This window comes from Penicillium psychrofluorescens (assembly GCF_964197705.1).
Source record: "Penicillium psychrofluorescens genome assembly, chromosome: 1".
In the NCBI taxonomy this organism is placed as follows: Eukaryota; Fungi; Ascomycota; class Eurotiomycetes; order Eurotiales; family Aspergillaceae; genus Penicillium; species Penicillium psychrofluorescens.
Window position 1 is genome coordinate 4,328,625 of NC_133439.1, and position 23,261 is coordinate 4,351,885.

The 23,261-nt window shown below is 54.3% G+C and overlaps 9 protein-coding genes across 9 annotated transcripts; 4 read left to right on the forward strand and 5 right to left on the reverse strand.

The window, feature by feature from the left end:
* Window positions 1–748: 748 nt before the first annotated feature.
* PFLUO_LOCUS1625 (uncharacterized protein) lies at window positions 749–1,250 on the reverse strand (the record flags this gene model as incomplete). The annotated part of the gene is made up of 3 exons (XM_073778681.1): window positions 749–895; window positions 973–1,109; window positions 1,223–1,250. The coding sequence occupies 3 exons, from the start codon at window positions 1,248–1,250 to the stop codon at window positions 749–751; spliced, it is 312 nt and encodes a 103-aa protein (XP_073635711.1).
* A 185-nt stretch (window positions 1,251–1,435) lies between these two features.
* PFLUO_LOCUS1626 (uncharacterized protein) lies at window positions 1,436–4,381 on the forward strand (the record flags this gene model as incomplete). Its single annotated transcript, XM_073778682.1, has 3 exons — window positions 1,436–2,945; window positions 3,000–3,156; window positions 3,214–4,381. 3 exons carry the CDS (start codon window positions 1,436–1,438, stop codon window positions 4,379–4,381), a joined length of 2,835 nt encoding a protein of 944 aa, XP_073635712.1.
* An 840-nt stretch (window positions 4,382–5,221) lies between these two features.
* On the reverse strand, window positions 5,222–6,842 carry PFLUO_LOCUS1627 (Protein kinase C signaling pathway involved MAPKK protein; the record flags this gene model as incomplete). The annotated part of the gene is made up of 4 exons (XM_073778683.1): window positions 5,222–5,351; window positions 5,407–5,776; window positions 5,829–6,120; window positions 6,177–6,842. 4 exons carry the CDS (start codon window positions 6,840–6,842, stop codon window positions 5,222–5,224), a joined length of 1,458 nt encoding a protein of 485 aa, XP_073635713.1.
* A 4,258-nt stretch (window positions 6,843–11,100) lies between these two features.
* Window positions 11,101–11,705, forward strand: PFLUO_LOCUS1628 (uncharacterized protein; the record flags this gene model as incomplete). Its single annotated transcript, XM_073778684.1, has 2 exons — window positions 11,101–11,534; window positions 11,591–11,705. The coding sequence occupies 2 exons, from the start codon at window positions 11,101–11,103 to the stop codon at window positions 11,703–11,705; spliced, it is 549 nt and encodes a 182-aa protein (XP_073635714.1).
* Window positions 11,706–13,675: 1,970 nt separating this feature from the next.
* PFLUO_LOCUS1629 (uncharacterized protein) lies at window positions 13,676–14,449 on the forward strand (the record flags this gene model as incomplete). Its single annotated transcript, XM_073778685.1, has 1 exon — window positions 13,676–14,449. One exon carries the CDS (start codon window positions 13,676–13,678, stop codon window positions 14,447–14,449), a length of 774 nt encoding a protein of 257 aa, XP_073635715.1.
* Window positions 14,450–15,248: 799 nt separating this feature from the next.
* On the forward strand, window positions 15,249–17,340 carry PFLUO_LOCUS1630 (uncharacterized protein; the record flags this gene model as incomplete). Its single annotated transcript, XM_073778686.1, has 3 exons — window positions 15,249–15,771; window positions 15,833–16,994; window positions 17,055–17,340. 3 exons carry the CDS (start codon window positions 15,249–15,251, stop codon window positions 17,338–17,340), a joined length of 1,971 nt encoding a protein of 656 aa, XP_073635716.1.
* Window positions 17,341–18,066: 726 nt separating this feature from the next.
* On the reverse strand, window positions 18,067–18,627 carry PFLUO_LOCUS1631 (uncharacterized protein; the record flags this gene model as incomplete). Its single annotated transcript, XM_073778687.1, has 1 exon — window positions 18,067–18,627. The coding sequence occupies one exon, from the start codon at window positions 18,625–18,627 to the stop codon at window positions 18,067–18,069; it is 561 nt and encodes a 186-aa protein (XP_073635717.1).
* Window positions 18,628–19,509: 882 nt separating this feature from the next.
* On the reverse strand, window positions 19,510–20,797 carry PFLUO_LOCUS1632 (uncharacterized protein; the record flags this gene model as incomplete). Its single annotated transcript, XM_073778688.1, has 2 exons — window positions 19,510–20,469; window positions 20,534–20,797. 2 exons carry the CDS (start codon window positions 20,795–20,797, stop codon window positions 19,510–19,512), a joined length of 1,224 nt encoding a protein of 407 aa, XP_073635718.1.
* A 613-nt stretch (window positions 20,798–21,410) lies between these two features.
* Window positions 21,411–23,204, reverse strand: PFLUO_LOCUS1633 (uncharacterized protein; the record flags this gene model as incomplete). The annotated part of the gene is made up of 1 exon (XM_073778690.1): window positions 21,411–23,204. One exon carries the CDS (start codon window positions 23,202–23,204, stop codon window positions 21,411–21,413), a length of 1,794 nt encoding a protein of 597 aa, XP_073635719.1.
* Window positions 23,205–23,261: the final 57 nt, after the last annotated feature.

Consider the following 23,261-nt stretch of genomic DNA (forward strand, 5'->3'; position numbering starts at 1 on the left):
CAAGCTCTGAGTCAGCAGAGATGGGACACGCTTTAGAGCGAGAATAATTCGAGGTCACGCAGCCGCTTAAGTATTGGGCGACGATCGAAAGTCGATGTTTGGGGAGGGTCGGCGCTAGGCCCGGTCGGGTTTAGCGGTGGGGATCACGTGATGCTGGCGAGACGCGTGAGAGTGAGCAAGGAGTATAGAGAGGTACGGCGGGAGCAGGATGATGAGGATGGTGCCTCAGCCCACCACAGGATCGATGAGATCTGGCAGAGCACACAGATATTCAATATGTGATATGTAGGTCAGGATGGGATGGGAAAATGGCATGTGTCGGGGGAGTTGATTGGGAAGGGAGATATATATCGGACCAAGTATATCTGCGCCGTCTTATCTCAAGCATTGAACGGAAATGGTTGAACGTTGATTCCCTTCAAATTGATATGACGGACTGAAGGGTAAAAGACGCTAATTACTCTACATGTATCTTTGTCTACTCCTGAGATGGAAGCATAGGCCATACGGTCCGTTTGCTGCACTTCCGCCAAGAACTACAGATCAAGGAACAGCGAATGCAGAGAAAATGTCATGGAATCGGAGTATCATTGCAGAACACGACCCAATACCAGCAGTCGGGCCCTTTTATACAGTCGCAGGACCCCCGGGGTTCCATCCCGGAGGAGAAGAATGGGCACACGCACTCGAGCCAAAAAGAAGGAAAAACCACCGCGCCGGGAAACACATTCGCCCATGCTCTCTCCGTTCACCGTTGACTCAGCACCGCGGAGGCCTCTTCCTCCTTCCCTAGCAGACCGAGACTGCGAATCTGCTCGGCCTTGGGTGCGTTCTCACGCGGGTGCGCGGCCTCGGCCTTGCGGTAGGCAGCCTGCATCTTCATGGTGCGGAGAGCCTAGGAATTGTGGATTGAGTCGTCAGCATAACCTGTTGGGTTGTAGGGATGGGGATGGGGTTCGGGTGGTGGCGCACCTCTTTCCGGTGGTGAAGACACTCGTGGTAGTCCTCCAGGGCGGGGGTGCACTTCTTCTTGCCGGCTTCACCCTCGCCCGAGTTCACGACGTAGCATCCCAGGACCTCTTGCCAGAAGGGGTAGCAGCGGGAGGGACCTGGAGAGAGCGGGTTAGTCGACAGGGCCATTTGAGGTGGTTGCGCCCGGGCTCCAGCCGGGTGCCGCCGGGGGGGAGGTATCAGGGGGTGGATGGGACCGCAAAAGACATACCGCCGTTGAGACCGTAGCCAGAAGCCATTGTGTCGGGGCGTAGAGAGGAATTGAGGGAAGTGGGAGCGGGAGAGGAAGAGGTGGAAGTGACGCCGGCGGTGCATTCCCTGTCGTTGTTCCCGACCGTGGCCCGTGCACCTTCTTACTTAACGCAGTTGCAACAAGACACCTTGGAGTAAACACTTCCGAGCAACCAACCGCCTACTTCCCGCCATGGCTGTGTCGGATGCTCATGCCATCCTGCTGGCCACTCATCTTTGTGCCAGCGGCGATGTGACGGACTTGCCCGTGCTGCAGGCCCAGTTACCCCAATGTTTCCCGCTCGAGCGCCTGTTGCGCATCATCTTGACCTTTCTCCCGGAGAGTACCGAGCCCTCGCGCTATACCTCGGTGCTGCAAGAGCTGGCCGACGAATCCTATGTCGTGACTCCCGACCGGAAACTCGACACCACCGCTGTCAAAGACCTGACCGAAGCGGGCGCGAGGAAGCGCGTGCGGAAGCTTCGATTGCGGCCACTGCAGCGTCCCGATGAAGATGAGGACGTGACGTCCGCAGACTTGTTGACGCAGTTTCTTATTTATCGGGCGCACCTGATAGACGCCGAAACTTCCCTCCAGCCGCTCATCCTCGATCTACTCCAACCCTTCTACGAGCAACGGCCTGTGCTGCGAACATGGCTGGTCTCAAGCCTATTGCCATTGCTCCGGTTCAATTACGAGTACCATGCCGACCAGGAGGAGACATTATCATTGGAGGTTTTGGAGTCTATGGATGATCAGACAGCCGTCAATGTTCTGCTGTCTTCGATCGGTACCGAAAGAAGCAATCTGGATCTGGTCAGCAATCTTCGGGGCCTGGTTGGTCCCTGGCTGTATGGAAGCAAACGATCTAAGCGGCGGAGACTGAATGAACGGACTTCAATCCCTTTGATCCAGGGGACATCAAACACCGAGGCAATGGAACTGGCTGGATGGGAGTTCGTGAATGAATGGCTTCTGTCACGGAGTCTTGTGGACCACGATAGCGTCGTGAATGCTTTCAATCACTGGAGTGGACCGGAAGACGTGGACTTGGGAGGCTACGGGGCGGATGATGCACAATTGCCAATCGACAAGGCAAAGGACTTGCGGCATCGTTACGGTCAAGCCGGACTTGCGGTGGTGTATGCCTATGCGGACTCATCGAAAGCGGCACTGGAGGGCTTGTGTCAGATATTGGAACGGATAGCCAAGCTGCTTGATCTCGAGGCTAGCTCCTATCTCGTCACCCCTAACGCGACCTTCCCATCCGTGCAATACGATATCGAGTCGATTTCCTCGACATCCCGGGCGTCCTTGCTACAAAACTCTCTCCTGACACCCTCAAATCCTTTGACGCAACCATCACCGTCTTCGGTCTCATTTCTCAGTGCCCTCCTTCTTTCTCTCCGCACTTTGACTGATCTTGGGCATCAAGTTCCGTGCAGGGCTGCTGCAAATATGTGCCTTCACAGCAGCGAGGATATGCAATTGGCAGAACTGAGAAGCGTGGTGGCGTCCATTGTAAAACAATCGAGTCAGGATTGGCACTCGGTCCGGCAGCAATTACTCTGGCTTCGAAACTGGCAGGAGGATCAGTCAGACACCGACGGAGATGAACATCCCACACACCATGGCCTTTTCTGGAGGGTACCGCGCGACACGGTCGAAATAGAGATCTTGAAGGCGCTACTGGGGACCAGAGGTGAGTGATGCAGTTGCTATACATCTTGATGAGTGCCGACTCTAATCCCTGCAGAATATCAAATGGCCGTGGATCTGTATACCACTCCGGGCACCACGCCGCTGAATGCTATTCAAGTAGAGCAGGCGGTCAAAGAGGCCATTTTCACTGCATACGATAATGCTAGCAACGGCAACCGGACGCGTGGTGGGATGAAGAGAGCCTACGACATGTATGTCTCTCCATCAAAACGGCAACTTTAACCCAGTTTCTGACACGGATATTCTAGTCTACAAGCCTTCCAACCACATTTCCCGGAGTCAGCAGCGTTCAAGCAGATTCGTGCCCTCATCGCTGCAACGCATTCGCTCTCGTTCTACTCGTTGACCCTACAGCACGGAGTCCCCTTCCAACCGGTCAGCATCCGCGTTCACCACGACCCCCTTTCGTTGATCGAGACCGTACTTGAGCAGAACGCCAATAGCTACACCAAACTCGATGACCTGCTCTCCATTGGACGAAATTTGGTCGCCAGCGGCGTACCCTCCAGCGCGAACTCAAACAATGCCGAAGATGCGCTGCAGCAAACACCCCTCTCAGAGGAACATGCCCTCGTCACGGCTGAACGCCGTATCACCTCCCTCGCCATTTCCTCCGCCCTCACCTCCAACGACTTCGGCACCGCCTACTCCTACATCCTCACGCGGCTAACACCGCCCTCCCACCTCTCAACCTCCTCACCATTACTCACCCCCTCCACCGTCATCCAAGACGACATCTCCTGGCGCGCCGTCTACAACGCAGGCCGCTACCGCTCAACAACACCCGTCTCTCCCACACCCACCCTCCAATCCCAAATCAACCACCTCTCCCAGCGCAGTGAACTCCTCTCTCTAGCGCTCGCCCTCGTCCCATCTCCAGATCCCCTCCCTGAGATCCTCGGCGCCTGGCGCCGCTGCGACGAAGAGCTCTCCTCGCTCCGCGCACAGGAGCAGCAGGAAGAAGACCTCTGGGATACACTGGGGGACAACACCACCACCACCACCAACACCCTCTCCTCTGTCCCCGGCGGATTCGGGCCCTCAGACTCAGAGCGTGACGCCTTCGACACCGAGCAGCAGCGCACTGCGAGACGGGCCCGTGCCCGCGCCGCTGTGCCGCACTCGCACCCGCACGAAGCGCCAATGGGTCTCTTCGAGGTTGCGCGTGGTGCCGCGCTCGCGCTGCATAAGAATGCTTCTTCGCTGCGTGCCGCCTCGGCCGCTACACCTGCTCATTCTTCCGCGCCTGCTACTGCTGCTCATGCTGGCGATGGTGATGACAATGACCGGCCCTTGTCCCCGGATGAGGGCGGTGATGGCCGCGTTCGCAAGCGTGATGTGGTTAGCAACATGGTCACGGGAGGACTGGTTAGCGGCCTCGGTTGGGTTCTGGGCGCTGATCCTGTGAATCGGTAGATCCGGTTTTTGAACGAGTGGTGATTGTGAAATAGATAGCGGATACCAACTGTAGTAGTCACAATAACAATTGACATGTTCTTGTATTCATCTATCTACATATTCTTTTAGATGGCATCTGCATATACCTCCTGAACGATATATACACTCCTACTAAATGAGATACGCAAGACAAGTGCGATGGTATTAGGTAGCTAGCGTAGTAGTAGGTAGGTAGGTTGATCAGGAAGAGGGACGGGATGAGATGAGACGAGACGAGAGTCCGGTGCACTGCGTAAAAAAACAAAACAAAAAACACCCACGCCTCCACTGGGGAAGCGGTGATCCGAAACAAAACAACCAGACGAACCAGGGGCTATACACGTGGGGGATCGGTGGGAGGGCGGAAACCCCGATATATGGAGATGGGCGTGATTTGTTGGGGGTGAGATCTGACGGTGGAGAGACGGTGGACATGGACGAGAAAGAGGGAGAAGGATCGAAGAACATGTAATGGGGGTTGAATGCCAGGCCGTTAAAAAAGGATCGTAGTAGCCAGACGTAGCCGGAGGAGATCGTGTCGCTGCAAAATGGAAGCAAGGGGAGGGTTATGATGATGATGAGACGTCCACACTCGACGAGTACCCGCCCGGAGAAAAGGACGTCGTAGGACAAGCAATGGAGGAGGTTGTTGAGGATAAAGTGGTTGTGTGCTTTGAGAGTCGTGTTGACAGCCAGGTCAATCCTTCGGGTCCAGCCGCTCAGAGGGTAAGGTAAAGAAAGGGTGGGAGGGGACCAAAAGAAGACCCCAGGGATGCAAAGATGAAGAACGAAAATGGCTCCAGCAGGTAATCGACTTTTTTACTCCTTCCAGTCCCATACCTGCGACAGAAAGTTCGCCATGTTGACCTTCTTGTTCTTCATGTCGAGCATCCATGGATGATCCAGCATTCGCCATGGAGTCGCTCTTCGCGGGGGTTCTTTCTCCAGACTAGTTTCGCCAGGTCAGCGTCGAAAGATGGAATGAGATGAGGCGGGGAACATACCAGCACTCTATGAAATACTTGAAGTTATCAGACCAACGAATACTGTTGTCCGGCTCATCCTTCAAGTTTGGAATCGGCTGGCGGACGATGTAGGTGAGCAGGTCTATTAACCCGGCGCGGGGCTGCTCGACAGTTCCATCTGCCGGGAACGGGAATCGATGTTGCGCAACTTCCAGCAAGGTCACGCCCAGTGACCAAACATCGGATGTGATGGTGTAGGACTGTCCAGTAATGCGTTCTGGGGCCATGTAGTAAGAGGTGCCGATGAACGTATTGGCGTCACCCTTGGTACCGAACTCGCCGCTGACACCAAAATCGCAGAGCTTAACCTGTCCATCACGACACAAAAGAATGTTTGAGGGTTTGATGTCTGGACAAAACCATTAGCCAGTGATAAGTGCCATGCTTCAAAAAGACCGTACCTCGGTGGATAATCTTCCGGCTGTGAAGGTAGGTCAGGCCATTTAAGACGCCCTCAGCGACCTTGCCAAGCACCTTCTCGCCCGTTCGACCGCCCAGTTTCTTGACTTCCTTGTAAATACTGTCGAGACTCCCTCCTTCACAAAATTCCATGGCAATCGAGATGGTGCCCGTTGATTTATCCACAAACGCTCCGTAATAACGGCAAATGTGTTCCGATGCGCAGTCTTTGTTGAAGTTGAGTTCCCGGACAATCTGCTTCTTGACATCGGGATTGGGGTCCGTCGTGATGATCTGGGTTTCTGTCAGCCACCACCATTCGCAGTGCCACTGGTACAAAGTACACTCACCTTCAACGCGAACACCGTCTTCCCATCCTTGAGTTTACAGCGAGTGACGGCACCGCCAGCACCTTCTCCCAAGCTTCCCAGCTCGATAATCTTCTTTTGCTCGCTAGCCGCATGCCAACCTTCATCATCTAGATCCTCCACATCAAGGGGCCGGCCCTTCTCCAGGCTCAACTTATCCAAATCCACAGCCAACCCGTTTACATTGTTCGAACCATCTTGGATGGATCCATCACCGATTGCCGACGACGGATCCGAGCTGCCATCTGTTTGGCGGAGTTCCATGGCAAAGGATAGCGCCGAAAATGAGGAGTTTGCAGACGCAGGGCCGCTGCCCTTACTTTCCAGATTGCCTCCTCCATTGGTATCTAGTCTGTTGGTGGACAGCGGTGGCGGGATTGGTTTGCCGTTCGGCATGAGGGTTTGTTCCTGCGGGACATTCTGACTGCCCGTGGACGGCAGGCGCAGTTGTGGGAGCGCTGGCCGTGACGACTGGCGCGGGAGTTGAGGGCCTTCGGGAACCGCGGGGACACCGTTCCCATTGACGGGTTTGGTGTTTGGGGAGGGAGGAATGCCGAGCGTGAGTTTCGGCGCGCGTGGACTGCTGTTGTTACTGTTGTTGCGGCTGCCTGGCACCGGTGGGCGCAGAAGAGGCACGGAGGACGACATGGCTGAATTGTTCTGCCGTTCACCAGGCAAGAACAACTCGTTGGGATCAGCCACGGTAGCCAGAATGCCTACCCGAGACCCGTCCAGATGAGTCGAGCCTAGCGAGTGGGGAAGCGAGTGCGGGCGGTCGGGAGGGGGAGGGGGCTCAAAGAGAGGCTTGGAGTGGCACAGCGACAACAGTACAGGTAAATATAAGCAAAGGTATAAACGAATGGACGGTGAGTTGGGATGGATGTGGTGTTGGGGGGTTGAAAAGTAGAGCGAGTTGAGATGAGTGAGAGTCAGTCAGGGAAGGGGAAGAGAAAGAGGTGACCAGGTGACCGGGTTGAGGTGGTCCGCCTATATTAATCAACACTAGTGGAAGTAACTAACTACCACGGCGGTATTCCCTACTCTACTACTACTTAGCCTCATTTTCTTCTCTGCCCATCCAGTCTGCTCCAACATCTGCTCATTAGGCTGCCACTTACAGCGCGACAAGAGGTTTACAGGCATGGTGGGGCTGATTGTTTCAGAAGGCGCCGGAGCTGAAACATGGTGAGCGTAGGGCATCGACGCTGCCAGAGGGCTGAAGATCGACGACTCAAGGTGCTGACATGTCTCCCAACCTGAGCGATAAGTGGAACTTAGTTACGTTTACTATGATTCTTCCTCTTCCGGTGAAGACCACTTGTTTGGTGCTGTTGAGGGACGGGGCCTCCTTTCCGTCAACCATGCGTGGCACTCGAGTCAATGCATGCCTCGTGGACGCTCGGGCAAATTGCATACTCCACCTGGTCACCACATTGGACAGCTACTGCGACTGAGGTGCAACCGGGCGTGTCTAGAGGCCGATACGTATGTAACTGCCTAACTAAGAGAGCCGCAAAAATACTACTCCGGGGCAACCCGACCGGGGTATTCGTGCAACGAGTCTTCTTCCACCAACCACCGTTCGCTCCCTAATTAATAATTGGTGGCGGCGGGCCGACATCATCGCTGTTTGCTTCCCAAGTTACCTCTTCGTGCGGGATTCACCGGACCGCTATCCCTTTCCCGTCGGAGTCAGGTATGCGATGCACCCCCGTAGATGTAGATGACTACTATCTTACAGTCTTCGAAACTAAACGACGAGTTGATTGATTAGATATGGCAATTAAGAATGTTGCGGTGCAACCTTGCAACACATTGCCCGCTCTTGATGTAAGATCTCTCATCCACCCCAGGGCACGCAGGAGTACATCCCACAGCCAATATCATCATTGCAGCACCATGTGGCTTTGCCTCCATGAAAAACATTTCGAATAAACTTGAACTTTGTTTGTTGAATGCTAAAATAAAGTCTATTTATGAGAGATAACCCCACGTGAAATGACAGTAGCAAGAACACTTATCAGGCAGAGCTGCCTTCATCGAAGATGACGGGGATTGGTACTGATGCCCGAGAAAGACACGATCCAGTATCAAGGTCAAGAGTATTGAAACAACTCGAAGAAGTGCGAGTCTCGGCAAGCGAGAATAATAAGCGGGCATGAAAGAGACACACTCGTAGTGCTGTATCCATCTCATCTAGCATCGGGCTTCTGCGCCGAATAATTCCATGCTTCGAGTCCATGCGGAACGAAATACCACTGGGCCTTTCTCTCTTGCATCTTTCTGACAAATAATTGACGATATGCGGAGCTGACGCACAAGGGAATGTCTTCGACGAGGCTCACGATAGCCGAACTGAGACTGTCGCTGAGTTGATTCCAAGAGCTCATGAACGCTGACTATTTGTCAAGCCCTATCCAAGTGATTGAAACGGACGCGGGGACTATGAATCTTGACTCCACAACACGGCTTGCGTGCGTGAAACAAATGATCATAATCCCTCACTCGGTGCAAATTGATTGGATACAGCTCGAGAAATAGCAAGCGTTTGCTAAGCGTGTCTTGTTCTTTCTCATGGGACCCATTCCTCCAAGACAGCAGTGTATTCGACAGGCATGACGATCAACGAGATCAACTCGCTATATCCTTGAAGAAAGTCCGTTCTGACTCGGTAGGGCTGATCTGTCGGTATCGGTTGGCTGTCCTCTCGAGGAGTCAAGGTTGCTTGTCAGACAGAAGATGATTCGAGCTGGCTTTCGCCATGGTCATTTCTGCTTCCGAATTTTGCGTTCCATAGGTGTAGGAGATTACTAGAATGGAGAAGTCAAGAAGAGTCAGGGAAGATGTCTGTATACTTGCCCCTGAAAGGCAACAACAATGATCGGAGCTTCCCGTCGGAGTCGGCAGCTTTGAGTGGGCCATGCGCCTTTTGAACCGTTTCTCCTTCCTCGAGCGGCAAGAATCGACGATCCCGTGTCTTACCCAAGATCGCTCCACCGGGCAGGCATGTCGGCCCGATATTGCAGTTCCCAAGTTCAACCGATGCTCCCGCGCGATAATACCATAATAAAACGCAATGAGCCAAACAACGAGCAAAGCTGCACTATGAATGTTGCTTGAGAAGCACACACACCCAATAGTAATTAATAATGCCAGGAGCAAGGATGGCCATGTCCTGAATCTGGCCCACTTGCCAAGCACTATAATTGTCCCAATACCCCCTTTCCCTCGGGGCCGCGGCCCACCGACTATTAATATTGTTCCCAGAATCTAAACATAGCACACGTAGAGAGTCTTATTCACGATAAGAATCGAATGTACGCCTCACCACTGGCGCGAAAAAGGGGGAAGGACGGAAAATCAGTCCGAGTAGTCTATTGGCAGTGTGGAGTCTGGGGCACCACGAGACAGCATCGTGTCTCTACAACCGAAATCCCCCTTTCATGGAGCCGGATAGGGTGACCGCCACATGCAACGCGGGCCCATTGGCTGTCGGAGGTCCAGCGGTTCACCCATTTCGAGCAAGTCTCCGTGCTCGAAGTGGTCGAGACCTCCCGACACAACCAGCACCAAACCCACAGATGGGGATCGGCGAGCTGTTACCGGCCTATTACGGGACCGCCCTCTCCTGAACGTTGTGACCCGGGCAACAATTCAATGCTACTGCACGATCCAAGCGCGTCTGTCAGGGACACCCGTCGGCCGGCCAGACCCTGTATTTTTATTTTTGTTTTTTATTGATTTCCCACGCCGCCAGGATTCCGCCTAATTGAGAACAATATGGGCTGATTCAGGGACCAACGCTCTGGGCCCGTTAGTTCCGGGGCTAGTCAGGGGCTACAGAATGGTGCCGGCCACTTAGGCAAGCTTGGTTAATTAAGCAATGCGGTCAGAGAGCGCTGCCCGGACAGATATAGGCGGGTTCGCATCGAACGGAAGACTGCCCGGTGCAGAGCCCTGGTTGGAGGCGTAGCTTTGTCGCTTACACAGGAACAACCCGGACTTCGGCTGTAACCCACAGCAGTGCATTATCCTCTGGGCCGAACTGTGTTCGCACAACACACCCCGCGGACCCAAAGGTCGTCGAACAGACGAGCACTGGAGCACGAAAAACAGTGGACTATGTGACTCCACCGTGTGAAGCGAAGTCCGGCACGGCCAGACCTGACAGGACAGCGAGTCGCCGTGCCAAGATCCTGCGGGCGAATGATGGAGCAAATGGGCGGGCTATTGGGGCTGTGAGAGGAAGGACTCGAGCCTCCGTTTCGTGTATGATACCGGTGTTACGCGTGCTGGCTCAGGGGTAAAGTGGGTCGTGGGCGGCCTTGGGGCCCACGAGTGGTGGCCGGTAGCCAGGTACGCGCAGTGGAGCAGCGGGAGACGGAAGTAACAAACAATGTCTGGTAGTAATATAGAATACTATTTTGATGGTAAGGAAGGGGTGCTGGAGAGATGCTGCAGGGTCTGACCGAGTTAGGGCTTGGGTTGCACGAGACCGCCGTCGTCACAACAATATTGACAACCTCCAGCGCCGACGCAAGGTACAATCGCAACTGGGCGATCGGCATCCGCAACCACGCTAGCCATCTTAGCGGCAGGCAAAATTACCGCCAGCGTTCACCATCGGATGACGAGTGCCCACGAACAGCCCCTTTTTTTCGGGCGGGTGCGCGGTCTGATCTCCGGTCCAATCTCCCTGCCCATACAAAGACGCCGTGCCCCCCATTCAGCCGGCTTTCCTTTCTTTCTTCCCCAAGTACAATCTTCGCATCTTAGCATTCACTCACTCGACTTCGGTCATCCACTCTTTCAAACCAACTACTACACTCTTTCCAAAAGCCAACGCTTTTTAACTTCTTTCAAATTACCTCCACGGTTTTTTCATAATCACAAACAACCATTCAAAATGCGTTTCACTGCTACCGCTGTTGCCCTCTTCGCTGGCCTTGCTGCCGCCCTTCCCCAGGACGTCGAGACCGTCACCTCCACTGACGAGGTCACCGTCATCTCGTGCGCTCCCACCGTCACCAACTGCCCCGGCAACTCTGGTGCCGGTGCCACCAGCACCCCGGCCTGGACCTCCGTCCCTGAGGGATCCTACACCTCCGTCCCTGAGGAGTCCACCACCCCGGCCTGGACCTCCGTCCCTGCTGTGACCCCGGTCCCCATTGTGACCCCCCAGCCCACCGCCCCGGCTCCTGAGGTCACCACCGTCTGGTCCACTGTCAGCTACTGCACCTACAGCGTCACCCCTGTGGTCAGCACTGTCACCCCCAGCGTGGCCCCCGTTCCCTCCAACGGCGGTGGTGTTCCCCACAAGCCCTCCCCCAAGCCTTCCGGGTAAGTTTATATATATCAACGGTCTCTCTCATCGACGTACTAATGATCATCTACAGTGTCGCCCCCAGCGCCTCCGCTACTCCCCCCCCTGCCTACAACGCTGCCGGCGCTGTCACCGGCTCCATCAGCTTCGCTGGTCTGGCCGCTGCCGCTGCCTTCTTCCTGGCATAAGCAATTCCTCCTGTAATCGGGATGGAGTCCTGCAATCCCTGACCCAGGTCACCCCCGGGTGGCCTGGGCCAGCTACTGTAGGATTATTATCTCACTGAGGATGGAAATGGGGAACGAAGAGAGGAGATATCTAAGCACTGTGTTAGTTTAAACCGGTTTCTTGGTGATTTACTCTACCAACCCAACATTTGTTATATTTTTGCTTTCTGATCTGGATCTCGCTATCCTCTTTTCTTCATTCTGCTTTTTGTGGATTTTTTTGATATACATATTTCTTCTTGGGCTTACTGGATAGCTTCGGAGTTGTGTGAGAAGCGCTCTTGGTGGCTTGAGCACGACCTTAATGTAAACCATGACAGCTTTCACCCACCTTCTTGTCTCCAGTGATTCCCAGTAACCCCGTTTTTTTCAATGTACCCATATACCTAACAGCAGTTTCCTTTTGCTTATTTAATTGCATTGCGCATGAGTTAGACTTGATGTTCTGTGTTTCTCTCTTCCCGAGTAATCTTCTCGTGAAAAAGTACTACCCCTCTGTGCGACCCGGGCCTGTTGCACGGTTTGGTTCCACACTGGTCAGGCTGACTCGCAAAGTGTTTTCCCCCGGGGGGCTGTGTTACAGGCCACCCGCCCAGGCCACCCGCCAATTGTGACGCGGTCAATCAGCCTAAAAAAACCAATGCTCCGTTGTATCCCTCGCTTCTACGACTCTAATCTCTGCTGAGTTTCACCACAAAGTAACTCAATCTCCTGTAAAATGAAGCCATCGATGATGCTACTAGCACTTTAATGAGGTACGCTCGTACCCAACATTCCAACGACGTTGTTTCAGGTTTAAGCATGAGCCACGTGCTCCGTTGGAATGAATGTCTATCACCCGGATCGACCGGCACATCGACATCGAGAGATGTTGTAACTATTCGCACCGGCTCCGTTGGTAACTTGGTAATGGAGACAAACCAGGCTCTCTAACATGGACTTTTCTCAGTCCAATAGTTACCTTCGCTACCGTGGCTACTTACCTAAATTCAACCTGATGACCACCCCCTCTCTCTGTAGCAATGGCATGGAGCAAGGCTCAGTCAGTGTCGCATCTCCTCTCGGCTCGCTTGACATCATTCTACCTGGTTCGCTCCCGGTTAGACTGCCTCGTTCCTGGCCCCTTTTTTGTCCGGGTTGTTTGTTGGCCGCCAAAAATAGTGAGACCCACATCGTGTGGCTTGGACTTCGGACCATTTCACTTCTTTGTCGAGTTGGAAAAGAAGCGAAGAAGAACGTGTGGATGAGGATGAGGGGCATACATTCAGATAGACATTCTCTCTCTCTATCCTAGACAAGATCAGTGATTAGCTTTCCTATTCACATTTAGGACGTTACTCTTCCACACTTCGGGTTGCACCTTCGACATCGGGGCACCATCCGCGGTTCCTTCTTCCTGAATGCTCCCTTGGCCTTGTCCAACATTCAGAATCCTAAGTTCCTATGTAGGATGTTGGTGAGTGCAATGAAATTACTCGCCCTAGCTCGTTCTTCGACTGGCGGCCCTATTTTCTAGACAACATATCCACAGCGGTCGTTCTTTCTGGACTGTAATTATGCGTGTCTAATAATACTGGCGGGTCGCCTCGGTGGCCCCTTTCGGGACGCCCGACTCTCTATACATTAAAAGAATGCAATATATAATAGTCCCGGGGGCCTCGCAGCCATTGCACGAAAGCTTATTGTACTATTAACTTTCTCCAGCTGGGTAGCATTTCTCGAGATCTACCTGCCCCCATTCTCGCCACAGGCCTATTCGGTCACTGGATACGAGAATCATACCTAAATGATCGGCTGAAGAATGCCTTGCGGGTTCCATACATAGTAAACATCCTGCTATGGATATCTTCTACACTCTCACTCGTCCACAAAACCGACTTTCTCCCTCCATCCTTCCCGCCGGCCGTCAGGTTGCCTCTACCTGCGTCTCCATGGATCTATCATCTCTAGAGGGCCCTCCACTGCCAGACCCGCAGGAGGAGGAGGAGGAGTTTCTTCCTCCTTACCCGCCTGAGCTGCGTGCGCTCGAACTCAGCCCGCCGTCACCATCTACACGCCATTTAATCCCCTCGCCGCTACAACCACGACGAACGGAAACAGAAACGACAGAGGACCCCGTATCACCACTGCAAGAGCAACGCAGACAAAGGAACCATGCTGAGGGGAATCTGAAGGAGGGAAATAATCTAAGACGGGCCCTAGCCAAACGAGGACGAAGAAGTCCCGACCAACTGCAACTCCATATCACACCGGCAGAGGAGCAGCAACTACAACCACAACCACAACCACAACCAAAACCACAACCGCAACATCAATATCCAGAACCATCTCCGCGCCACGCCCCCAACTCTTCCCGTCCTGGCCGCCGCCGATCAAAACCCAGTCATCGCCTCGTCTGGCGGGAGGAGGAACAGCTATGGATCGTTGCAGCTCCGTTGCCCGAAACCCAACCCGATCGGGAAGTCTCTCGTGCGGCGAGTGCGCCTAGTCCCTTGGCTTCGCTGCTCCCGTCTTTTTCTCGGAGCCCAGTGAGCCCGATGACTCCTCAATTCCCCCAGCACCAGCAGAACCGCCGTATCTGTGACAACCGGGTGCTCGGCGACATGCCTCCCGCCTATGAGAGCCACAGATTCGGTCCAACAACACATACTACTTCGAGATGGGCTGCTGTCACCCGACGCATTCCGGGCTTGTCGGTTGGGTGAGGATTGTGAGGTCGTATAATACATATGACGAAGCCATACATGGCCGACCATCCCACGGCAAGCGTCCGTCATCGGTGCATGACTCGAGTGTCTTGGGCACTACATAGAGAATACACCAGTGGAGATAGACGAAATTTCAAAGCTTTCTCCATGAAATCATGTCTCCCAGAGGAGCTAGTGCAGAATAATAGACGATTTGATGATCCCCCCGGCTGTTTGTGTCAACCCCGTCCGAATTCTTAGCCAACTGCATATCGGATCCACTGCTCCACCAAGTCGAGTTGGCATCCCTCAGAGCCACTGTCAACAGAAGTGAACAATCCTCGAAGCAGCTCTGTAGTAGTTAATTTATCGTAGAGTTCAGCTGCTTGGTAGACTCCCCCAGCCTGGCTCCTCCCCCAAAGTGAGCGTCATCGGAGGAATGAGTGACTCCATCACAGCTCCAGTTCTTCTGCACGCTAACACAGACCAGTAGCTCACCAGCCTCCTCCCTTATTATGATAGACTGTTCCTATTGGACTTAGTCCGAGGGGTTTCCAAATGCTGTGGTGGTTCTTCTCATTTTTTCCCCTTCCCTGTTCAGCGATCATCAACGAACATCTTCACCTTCTCCCCCTAATTCGATTCTGCACTGATATTTCTCTCTTCTCTTCTTTTTCTTCTGTTATCTTCATCAGATCATGGCTGTTGGGTTGACCTAAAAATCCCATCTTCCTCACTTCCCACCGATCCGGTGCTTCTACCGCCTTCGTCGTCCTTCGATCGAAGAAAAAAAAAAACCGGGCCCGCCACACCCCCAATGGTCCAACTCGCCCACATCTTCAAAAAGGATAAGGCGAAGACCAAGGAGAAAGACAACACAACCGAAACCCTCGAGGCCGACTCACCCGCACCGACTCCCTCGTCGCCAACCTTCTCCACCACCCGCAAATCTCCCACCAAGTCGTCACCTTCCAAGTCCTCTCGCTTCCACCACTCCCGCTCCTCCTCCGCCACCTCCACCAACTCTGCCTTTCGCTTCGGCCGAGCCTCGCGTGACCCGGACCTTCACCCACTCAATCTTCCGCCCGACGAGCTGCGTCGGAGACTCTCCGCCATGGCGGCATCCCGAGACGACCAACGGAGCTCCATGGACATCGACTCCCAGGAGACTCAGAAGAAGATGAACGGTGTCAACGGCGACCAGCAGGAGCGCAGCCCGACCCCGCCACCGCACAAGTCCAACGCTGCATCCACCGACGAGGCCGACTCGTTCAAGTTGGCCGGGAACAAGTTTTTCAAGGACGGCGACTACACACGCGCAATCCAGGAGTACAACAAGGGTATGTCTTAAGTCCCAGAACCGTGCAATCTGAGCGGAAACTAAGAATCTCGCTCTTTTAGCGATCGAGATTAACCCCAGCTCGTCGGCCTACCTGTCCAACCGAGCCGCCGCCCATCTGTCCGCGAAGCAGTTCCTCAATGCGCTCGAAGACATCGAGCAGGCCAACGAACTCGACCCCAATAACCCGAAGATCCTGCACCGGTGGGCTAAGATTCTGACGAATCTGGGGCGACCCGCCGAGGCTCTGGATGTGCTGTCGCGTGTGCAGCCTCCCGCCACGGCGACCGACCGGGCGGCCGCGGAGAAGATGCTGCGGTTCATCACACAAGCCGAGGAGACGCTTTCAGAGGACCGCGGGGTGTCGATGGTGATCTTCTGTATAGACCAAGCGCGCCAAGGGCTGGGCGCCGGTGTCAAGGAGCCGCGCAAGTGGACACTGCTGGCGGCCGAGGCGCAGTTGAAGATGAACAACAGCAACTCGCTGGGCAAGGCCCAGGACATTGCCATCGGGCTGCTGCGCGAGAACAGCCAGGACCCGGATGCGATGATGATCCGCGCGCGGGCATTCTATGCGTCCGGTGAGACCGAGCAGGCCGGGAAGCTGCTGAAGATGTGCCTCGGGCTGGACCCGGACATGAAGCAGGCGGTTAAGCTGCTGCGCATTGTGCAGAAGCTCAGCCGTACCAAGGAGGAAGGAAATGCTGCGTTCAAGGCTAAGGATTATCGCCGTGCCGTTGAGTTGTATGGCCAGGCACTGGAGGTTGACCCGGCCAATAAGGACATGAACGCCAAGATCCTGCAGAACCGCGCCCAGGCATACATCAACCTGAAAGAGTATGATTCGGCGGTGCAGGACTGCAATGAGGCCCTTCGTCTTGACCCGGGGTACGTCAAGGCCATGAAGATGCGTGCCAAGGCCCACGGCGCTGCTGGGAACTGGGAGGAGGCTGTTCGCGATTACAAGGGCGTGGCTGAAAACAACCCAGGCGAGAAGGGCATTCAAGAAGAAATCCGCCGCGCCGAGTTTGAGCTGAAGAAGGCTCAACGCAAGGACTATTATAAGATCCTGGGCGTCGGAAAAGATGCCTCGGATCACGAGATCAAGAAGGCATACCGCAAGATGGCCATCGTATACCACCCGGACAAGAACCGGGATGACCCTCAGGGCGATGAGAAGTTCAAGGAGATTGGCGAGGCATACGAGACGCTGATTGATTCTCAGTAAGCTTTTTTTCTTTTCTCACCTTCAACCTTGTCTATATCATTCTAACTGTTCTACAGGAAACGTGCTGCGTATGACAATGGTGACGACCTCGTTGACCCGGCTGACATGTTTGGCGGCGGCGGTGGCTTCGGCGGTATGGGCGGTATGGGCGGAATGGGAGGCATGGGCGGTATGGGCGGTATGGGAGGCATGAACGGCACGCACATCAACATCGACCCCAATATCCTCTTCAACATGATGAACGGCGGCGGCGGGGGTGGCGGCTTCGCCTCGGCCGGCGGCCATCCATTCGGAGGTGGTCAACAACAGCGAGGCGGGTACCCAGGCGGCTTTCCCTTCTAGATGATCGATCTGATTCACCACCCACCAACCGTCCCAGAGGTAACAACTCACTTTGTTCTTTTGTGGTCTCGGCAATTCCGGATGAACGACGTTGGCGTTGCTTCGTTCGCGTCTTGTCAGAGGGCTCCCAACCTATGATCCCTATTTCCTTTGATTTATATCTTCAGCCACGACTCATGCTTCCACGGAAACGGAAGTACCATGATTCCCGACATGATAGACCGGCCATTCGACTATTTGTTTCACTTGGTTTCTTTTTTTTTCTCTTTTTGGTATGATCTCATTTTGCTACGGCTGTGGGGTATTCTTTTGTTATGTATATGAAGTTTGAATTTGGCATCATTCGAGGAAAAAGAATTCAGTGTGCACTTGTTATGCATGATGTGAGATTTGTTCGTGGGGTACCACAGACAGATCATTCACGGCGTTATCCTTTCCTTTACTAGGACTCATTACTCTTGTCAATAGGATATGTGATATTCCAATATTCGTTTCGTTATGAAGGGGGCTAGATCCATAAAAAAGGGAAGATTGAAAGTAGGAGGAACATTGTGGAGGTTACAGAGGAGATCTTGTAGACAACAATATGGTCTATTTTGTTTTGGTCTATATATATACAATCCATAACCAAGTGAAAAGGATTGCGTTCTATCAAAACATTTTCAGGAAACACCAGTCATAAACATCGCCGCATGAGAGGGAAAAAAAAAAGATCCACGAGCTAATCTAGCCCAGGGTGAGGGTAAAGCCCGAATCCAGCGAGCAGCTGTTGGTATCAACATCATCGGGCTTCTGATATGTCTCAGCGCAGCTGGAGTCGCCGGGCGAGCAAGAAGCCGAGTTGCAGCTGGAGTCACTGGGGGTGGCCTGGAAGCCCTGGGAGATGAAATCCGAGCTGGAATCCAGGTTGATCGACGACAGGTCCCAGAAGAGGGTATCGCCGTTCTCGGTGTACTCGAACTGGAGCACGGAGTCCTCGTCCTCCGAGGTCGACATCTTGATGGAGATGCCGCCGCCGTCGGAGTTGGTCTGCCAGTCCTCGCTGTAGGTGCCGCCTCCCGAGGCGAGGGTCTGCATTGACCCGCCGGTGTTGGATGTGCTCCAGAGGTAGACGGTGGAGTCCATGTTGTTCACGATCTGGATGCCGTTGCCTCCACTGGATGAGGAGGAGGAGGAGCTCGGGGCACTGGCGGTGGAGGTACCCTGGCGCTTGACGAAGCCCTGGGGCAGAGCGGAGGCCGTAGCGGCGATGGTGGCGAGGATGCCGACAGTCTTGATGAAACCCATTGTGAATGGAGTGTGTAAGGAAGAAATTCTTTGAAAAAAAAAAGAAGGTGGTAATAGAGTCTGGTCGACAGACGTGTGTGAAGTCAAAGAGGTTTGAGAAAGAATGTGTTAAGGCGCTGCCTCAAGTGAATGGAAGTGGTTTCAAACGAAAGAGAATGAATGGAATGGATGGAAAGAAAGAGAGAGCAGTGGAGGAGAGCGGATGGCCCTGTTATTTATCCTCCAGGGTGGAGTACCAGTTCCTGGCCGTCGAAGACTCTGGAAACAGGGGAATCGCACGAGATTGCCACATCGTTAGACCCCGATCCCCTGGAGAACCAGTTCAACACACCCGACTCGGGAGACAGGGGAGTCGGACGAGATTGCCACACATTTAGACTTTGTTCCTTGAGAACCAGCCAAGCAACACCCCCGGCGCGACTCATTCTAGAACCTATACCACGAAAGAAGGTGAGGTCATGTGGGTCGACAGGGTTGTGACAAGCACGATCGCTCGATGAACCGGCAACGAAGCCAAGCGTTCCCCACAAAACCTTTTTTGGTGGTTGTCCATTCAGAGGGGCGGATCACGGCCGAGTGTTCTGCTTCCGGCGGGATCCACTTCACCCGCGGAAATCTAGACCACGGCTTCATCGTGGCGAGATCGAGACTTTTTCCGCGCGAGAGAGAGAGACAGCGAGAGGTTCGTGGGCCCGAGAGGTTGGTTCTTGGGCCTGACAGAGAGGTTCTTAGGCTGAGCCGCATTACGCGTGGCTTACAAACTCCCATGCCTTCGCGCCAAACACCATTGTTCTAGCTGCTATTGCCGTTTACCCATCCCAACACATGGGCGCACCGTCATCCCGTCGCCACCGCATGTCAAGTGCCACTGTTGGTTCTTGATCAATCAGCAAAGAAAAATATCTCTCCCTCCATGGACTGTGCCGATACGTCCATGTCTCCCTGTGCTCCCCACCAGGTGCTCTCGGCTTCCCCCGGTTCCCTCCCCAAAACCCGACGTCCTTTGACAGCCTCATCCACACGCTCAAGAACCTTTACCCCGTTCCCTTCTAGCGAGATCCCCTGCTCAGTCATCCTGCCCGTCCGAGCATGAACGGTACCGGCCCATGAGAGAGGATATCCTAATTGCATGCTGCCCTTGCCACTTAGATGTGATGCAACTGCTGGTTCAGAAGATTTCAACCCATGGTGAGATGAACCACCGAGCACCACTGGCTCTGTGATCCGAATACTCTGGTCCCCGGTCCCGGTGCGCGTGAGAATCGAGATATTGCCGAGTCTCGCCGTAGAGTGCGCTTCTTCTTTTTCTCCGTCAAGGACGAGCGGTATAAGCAGCGCACTGATAGACCCACTCTCGTCGGCCGTAGCACCCGCCACCAAGCGCAGAGAAGTAGAAAACAAGAACCGGCCCGCAATAGACCCACTGCGCGTCTCGACGTCAATCTCATACTCTCTTGGCGGAGGCAGTGCCGAAACGACCTCGGCCTGTCCATCATCGTTGTGAATATGGTACTTGTGGGGATAGGCGTGCACATGTTGTCTCATCTCCATTTCAAACTCCGGGATTGACGCCGCGGCCGGTGCGGCGAAGGAGACAACCACATCCCCGGAATCAGAGCGGATCCGCAATCGAGCGGGTATGTTTGGGGCGCCGCTGTGAGAAGACCCGCCCTGGGGCACGATTGTGACGCTGATGTCTCCCGTTGAGGTGGATAATGATAATGAATCGAAGAGCGGGAAGACTCCGTTTATGGCATCGGGTCCGTGGGAGATGTCTAGGTCTCGAGGGGGCGTGTCGTCAAGGATCGTAGCTGGGGGTGGTGGTGGGTTGTGATCTGAAATCTGTCGAGTTTTTTTTTTGGGTTAGTGGACGCCCCGCGTATCGGTCTTGGACTACTCTACTTACCCAGTATGCTAGTTGAGATCGACCTAGTAGACACAGGAGCGCGAATGATATACCCACGAGTAGGACGGTTCTGAGCCCGGCTACCATGTAGGGCTCGTTGCGCCGCGGTGAACTCTGGTCATCTCCGCCTGCGTCCTTGTCGTCGTTATGCGGTAGTTGCTTGCCACGTTCAAAGTCCGACTCTGTATCCTGGGCCTGATTGCCGGTGTTGTCCATTGCTGGCTCTCTCTCGAGCGGTTCTGGCCGAAGCGCAATGGGAGGCATCGTCTGGAGAGCTATGGAGGGCCGTGTACCTAATAATAAGCAGTGGGGGTTCTTCTGGTACTGGTTCCCGTCTTTGCTTTGTCCTGTGTTCAATATAAGGACATGCCGGATAGGCTGTGTCACTGCATGGTAAGAAATGATATATTCAGCCCGTAAATAAAGTAGCGGTGGATATACGGAGCTGTCAAGGAAGATAGCAGACAGCAGTGAGCGCGAAGCTGACGTTAGCGTTTCGGAATGCCACAGTCGACGTCATCCGGCATTCATCCACAACAATTACTAAAGTGCTGGAGGAAAGGTAAAAACATTCGATCAGCACAGTTATATATTCCTAATATGTAGCTAGAAATAACTCGGATTCTCTCACTAATACCCCACGCGTGGTATGCACTCCTCCGACTTTCTCTGCTACCACACACGAACACACAGCTGAACTGTACTGATCCAAAAAAAAAAGTACCAAAACAAAACCAGGGGAATCTCAAGCCTTTGAGAACATGAACGAATGGATATACTGGAGAGAAGGTGCACGAGCATGCAGAAAACTCCGCCCGCTAATGAAAAAGATGAAGAGATGAGGTGCAAGGAACGAAATGCTAAACAAGGTCGAGGCTCAAAGATAGCCGAGTCCGCCGAGAACGCTCTTGCACTCGGGCAATGGTAAAGGGGACACTCCTAGTGCGCGGACTTGACTACCGCCGCGCAGACGCTGCAGGCCAATGGCGATTTTCCAGGCCTCGGCATCAGAGACCACGAAGACGTATCGCTTGCCCTCTTGATCACGGAGACTGGCACGGAGGATATGCAGGCCGCGGAATTCAGATTGCGGAGGGTGAACGGGCCCGCCTTCGCTGATTCCACTGGCCGTGCCGCTGCGGGCGAAGGCCGCGCTGGCAGAACCTGCGCGGCAGTTGTTTTTACACACCTTGAGCAACCCTGCCAGATACGCATCGGATTCCTCGCTCGTGGGGACGGAGTGTGCATTGCCCTTGCGGCCAAAGGAGAAGGGGTTGCTGGACCCGGATTTGGCATTGGCTGGGGTGATCGCATTTGTCTGCGCACACCAGACCTCGGCCAGCTTCAGAGTCCATGCCTTGACATCCCATTCGCGCTGCCCGATTCCACGCAGATCGTCATCGATAAACAGCCCCTCTGTCGTGATGCGCAGCACCAGCCCGTCGGTCACCATGCCCTGGCCAGACACCAGCTGTGCAACTGGGGTCTTCATGAAGGCATTGGTAAATTGATACACGCCTTGGATCACGATCTTGTCGGGGTCCTTAGTCGTATATGGCCCGCGGTGAGATGGCGGCGGCGTTGTGCGTGCGGTCGACTGGGATGGCGAGTACGATGACTCGGAGTAGACTGAGGAAGCAGCCGCATACGGCCGGCGTGGGCGGTCATATGGCCGGAAGGAGTATGCATCATCTTCTTCCGTTGCCGTGCGAGCTGTCGGGAAGGGTGGTTTCTTGGGCGAGGGTGTCGCAGGTGCACTACCCGGTTGACTGGACGCCTTTCCATCTTGCGCCTTTTTGTCGGCATATTTCTTGGTTGCCGCCTCCTTCAGAGCTGCAAACCGGGCCATGGCCTCCTTTTGGGCCTGGACTTTTGCTGCAGCTGCTTTTTCGGCCGCCTCCTTTTCCATCTTCTCACGCGCTTCCTTTTCTGCCTTCTCCTTGGCGGCGGCCATCTCTTTCTCCAACTGCTCGCGACGCTCCTTTATTTCCTTCTCCATCGCTTCGCGCTCTTTCTGCTTCTCTTTCTCCTTGGCCTCTGCCTCGCGCTTTTTCTTAAATTCCTCCATCTTTCGCCGCAGCTCCTCTTTGCGCTTCGTCTCATCCCGTGCCCGATCCCATTCGGTGTTATTAGCACCATGCTGGTTGCCCGCATACTGATGATTGTCACGAGTTGATCTCCCACCAAAGTCTCCTCCCTGTTGCTGCTGTCCTGCTCCATTACCAAACTTGCTGTTGAAGAAATTGGCACCAGACCGGTTGTTTTGTGCATTCGGCCCTCCAGCGCCACCAGAATGTCCATTACTGTTGTTGCCATTAAAGCTGTCGGATTGCGATGCGCCAACAGCCCATCCAGCCACGCCGACTCCGAGTGCCAGCAGAACCATGCCCATGCCGCCACCGGTGGTGACAGTACTCGTGTACCAGGCCCTGAAAATAGGTGCAAGGGTGGTCCACAGCAGGACGACGAAAAGTGTGCTTGCCGCGCCAGCAAGGAAGCTGTTGCGGTGGCATTGTAGGGACGGGAGGTAGAGGAAACCGGAACCGGAGGAGTGAGGTGGCACGATGAAGATATCGTAGTTGCCGGGAGGCAGGTCTGATGATTTGCGGTACTCGCCGTCGGTGGTGTTTGGCTTCTCGCCATGAGGCGGCGGGGGCGGCGGGCCATTCATCGCGGCGCAAAGGATGCGAGGGTATATATAAAGGAATCACAGACGTTCGGATGGGTA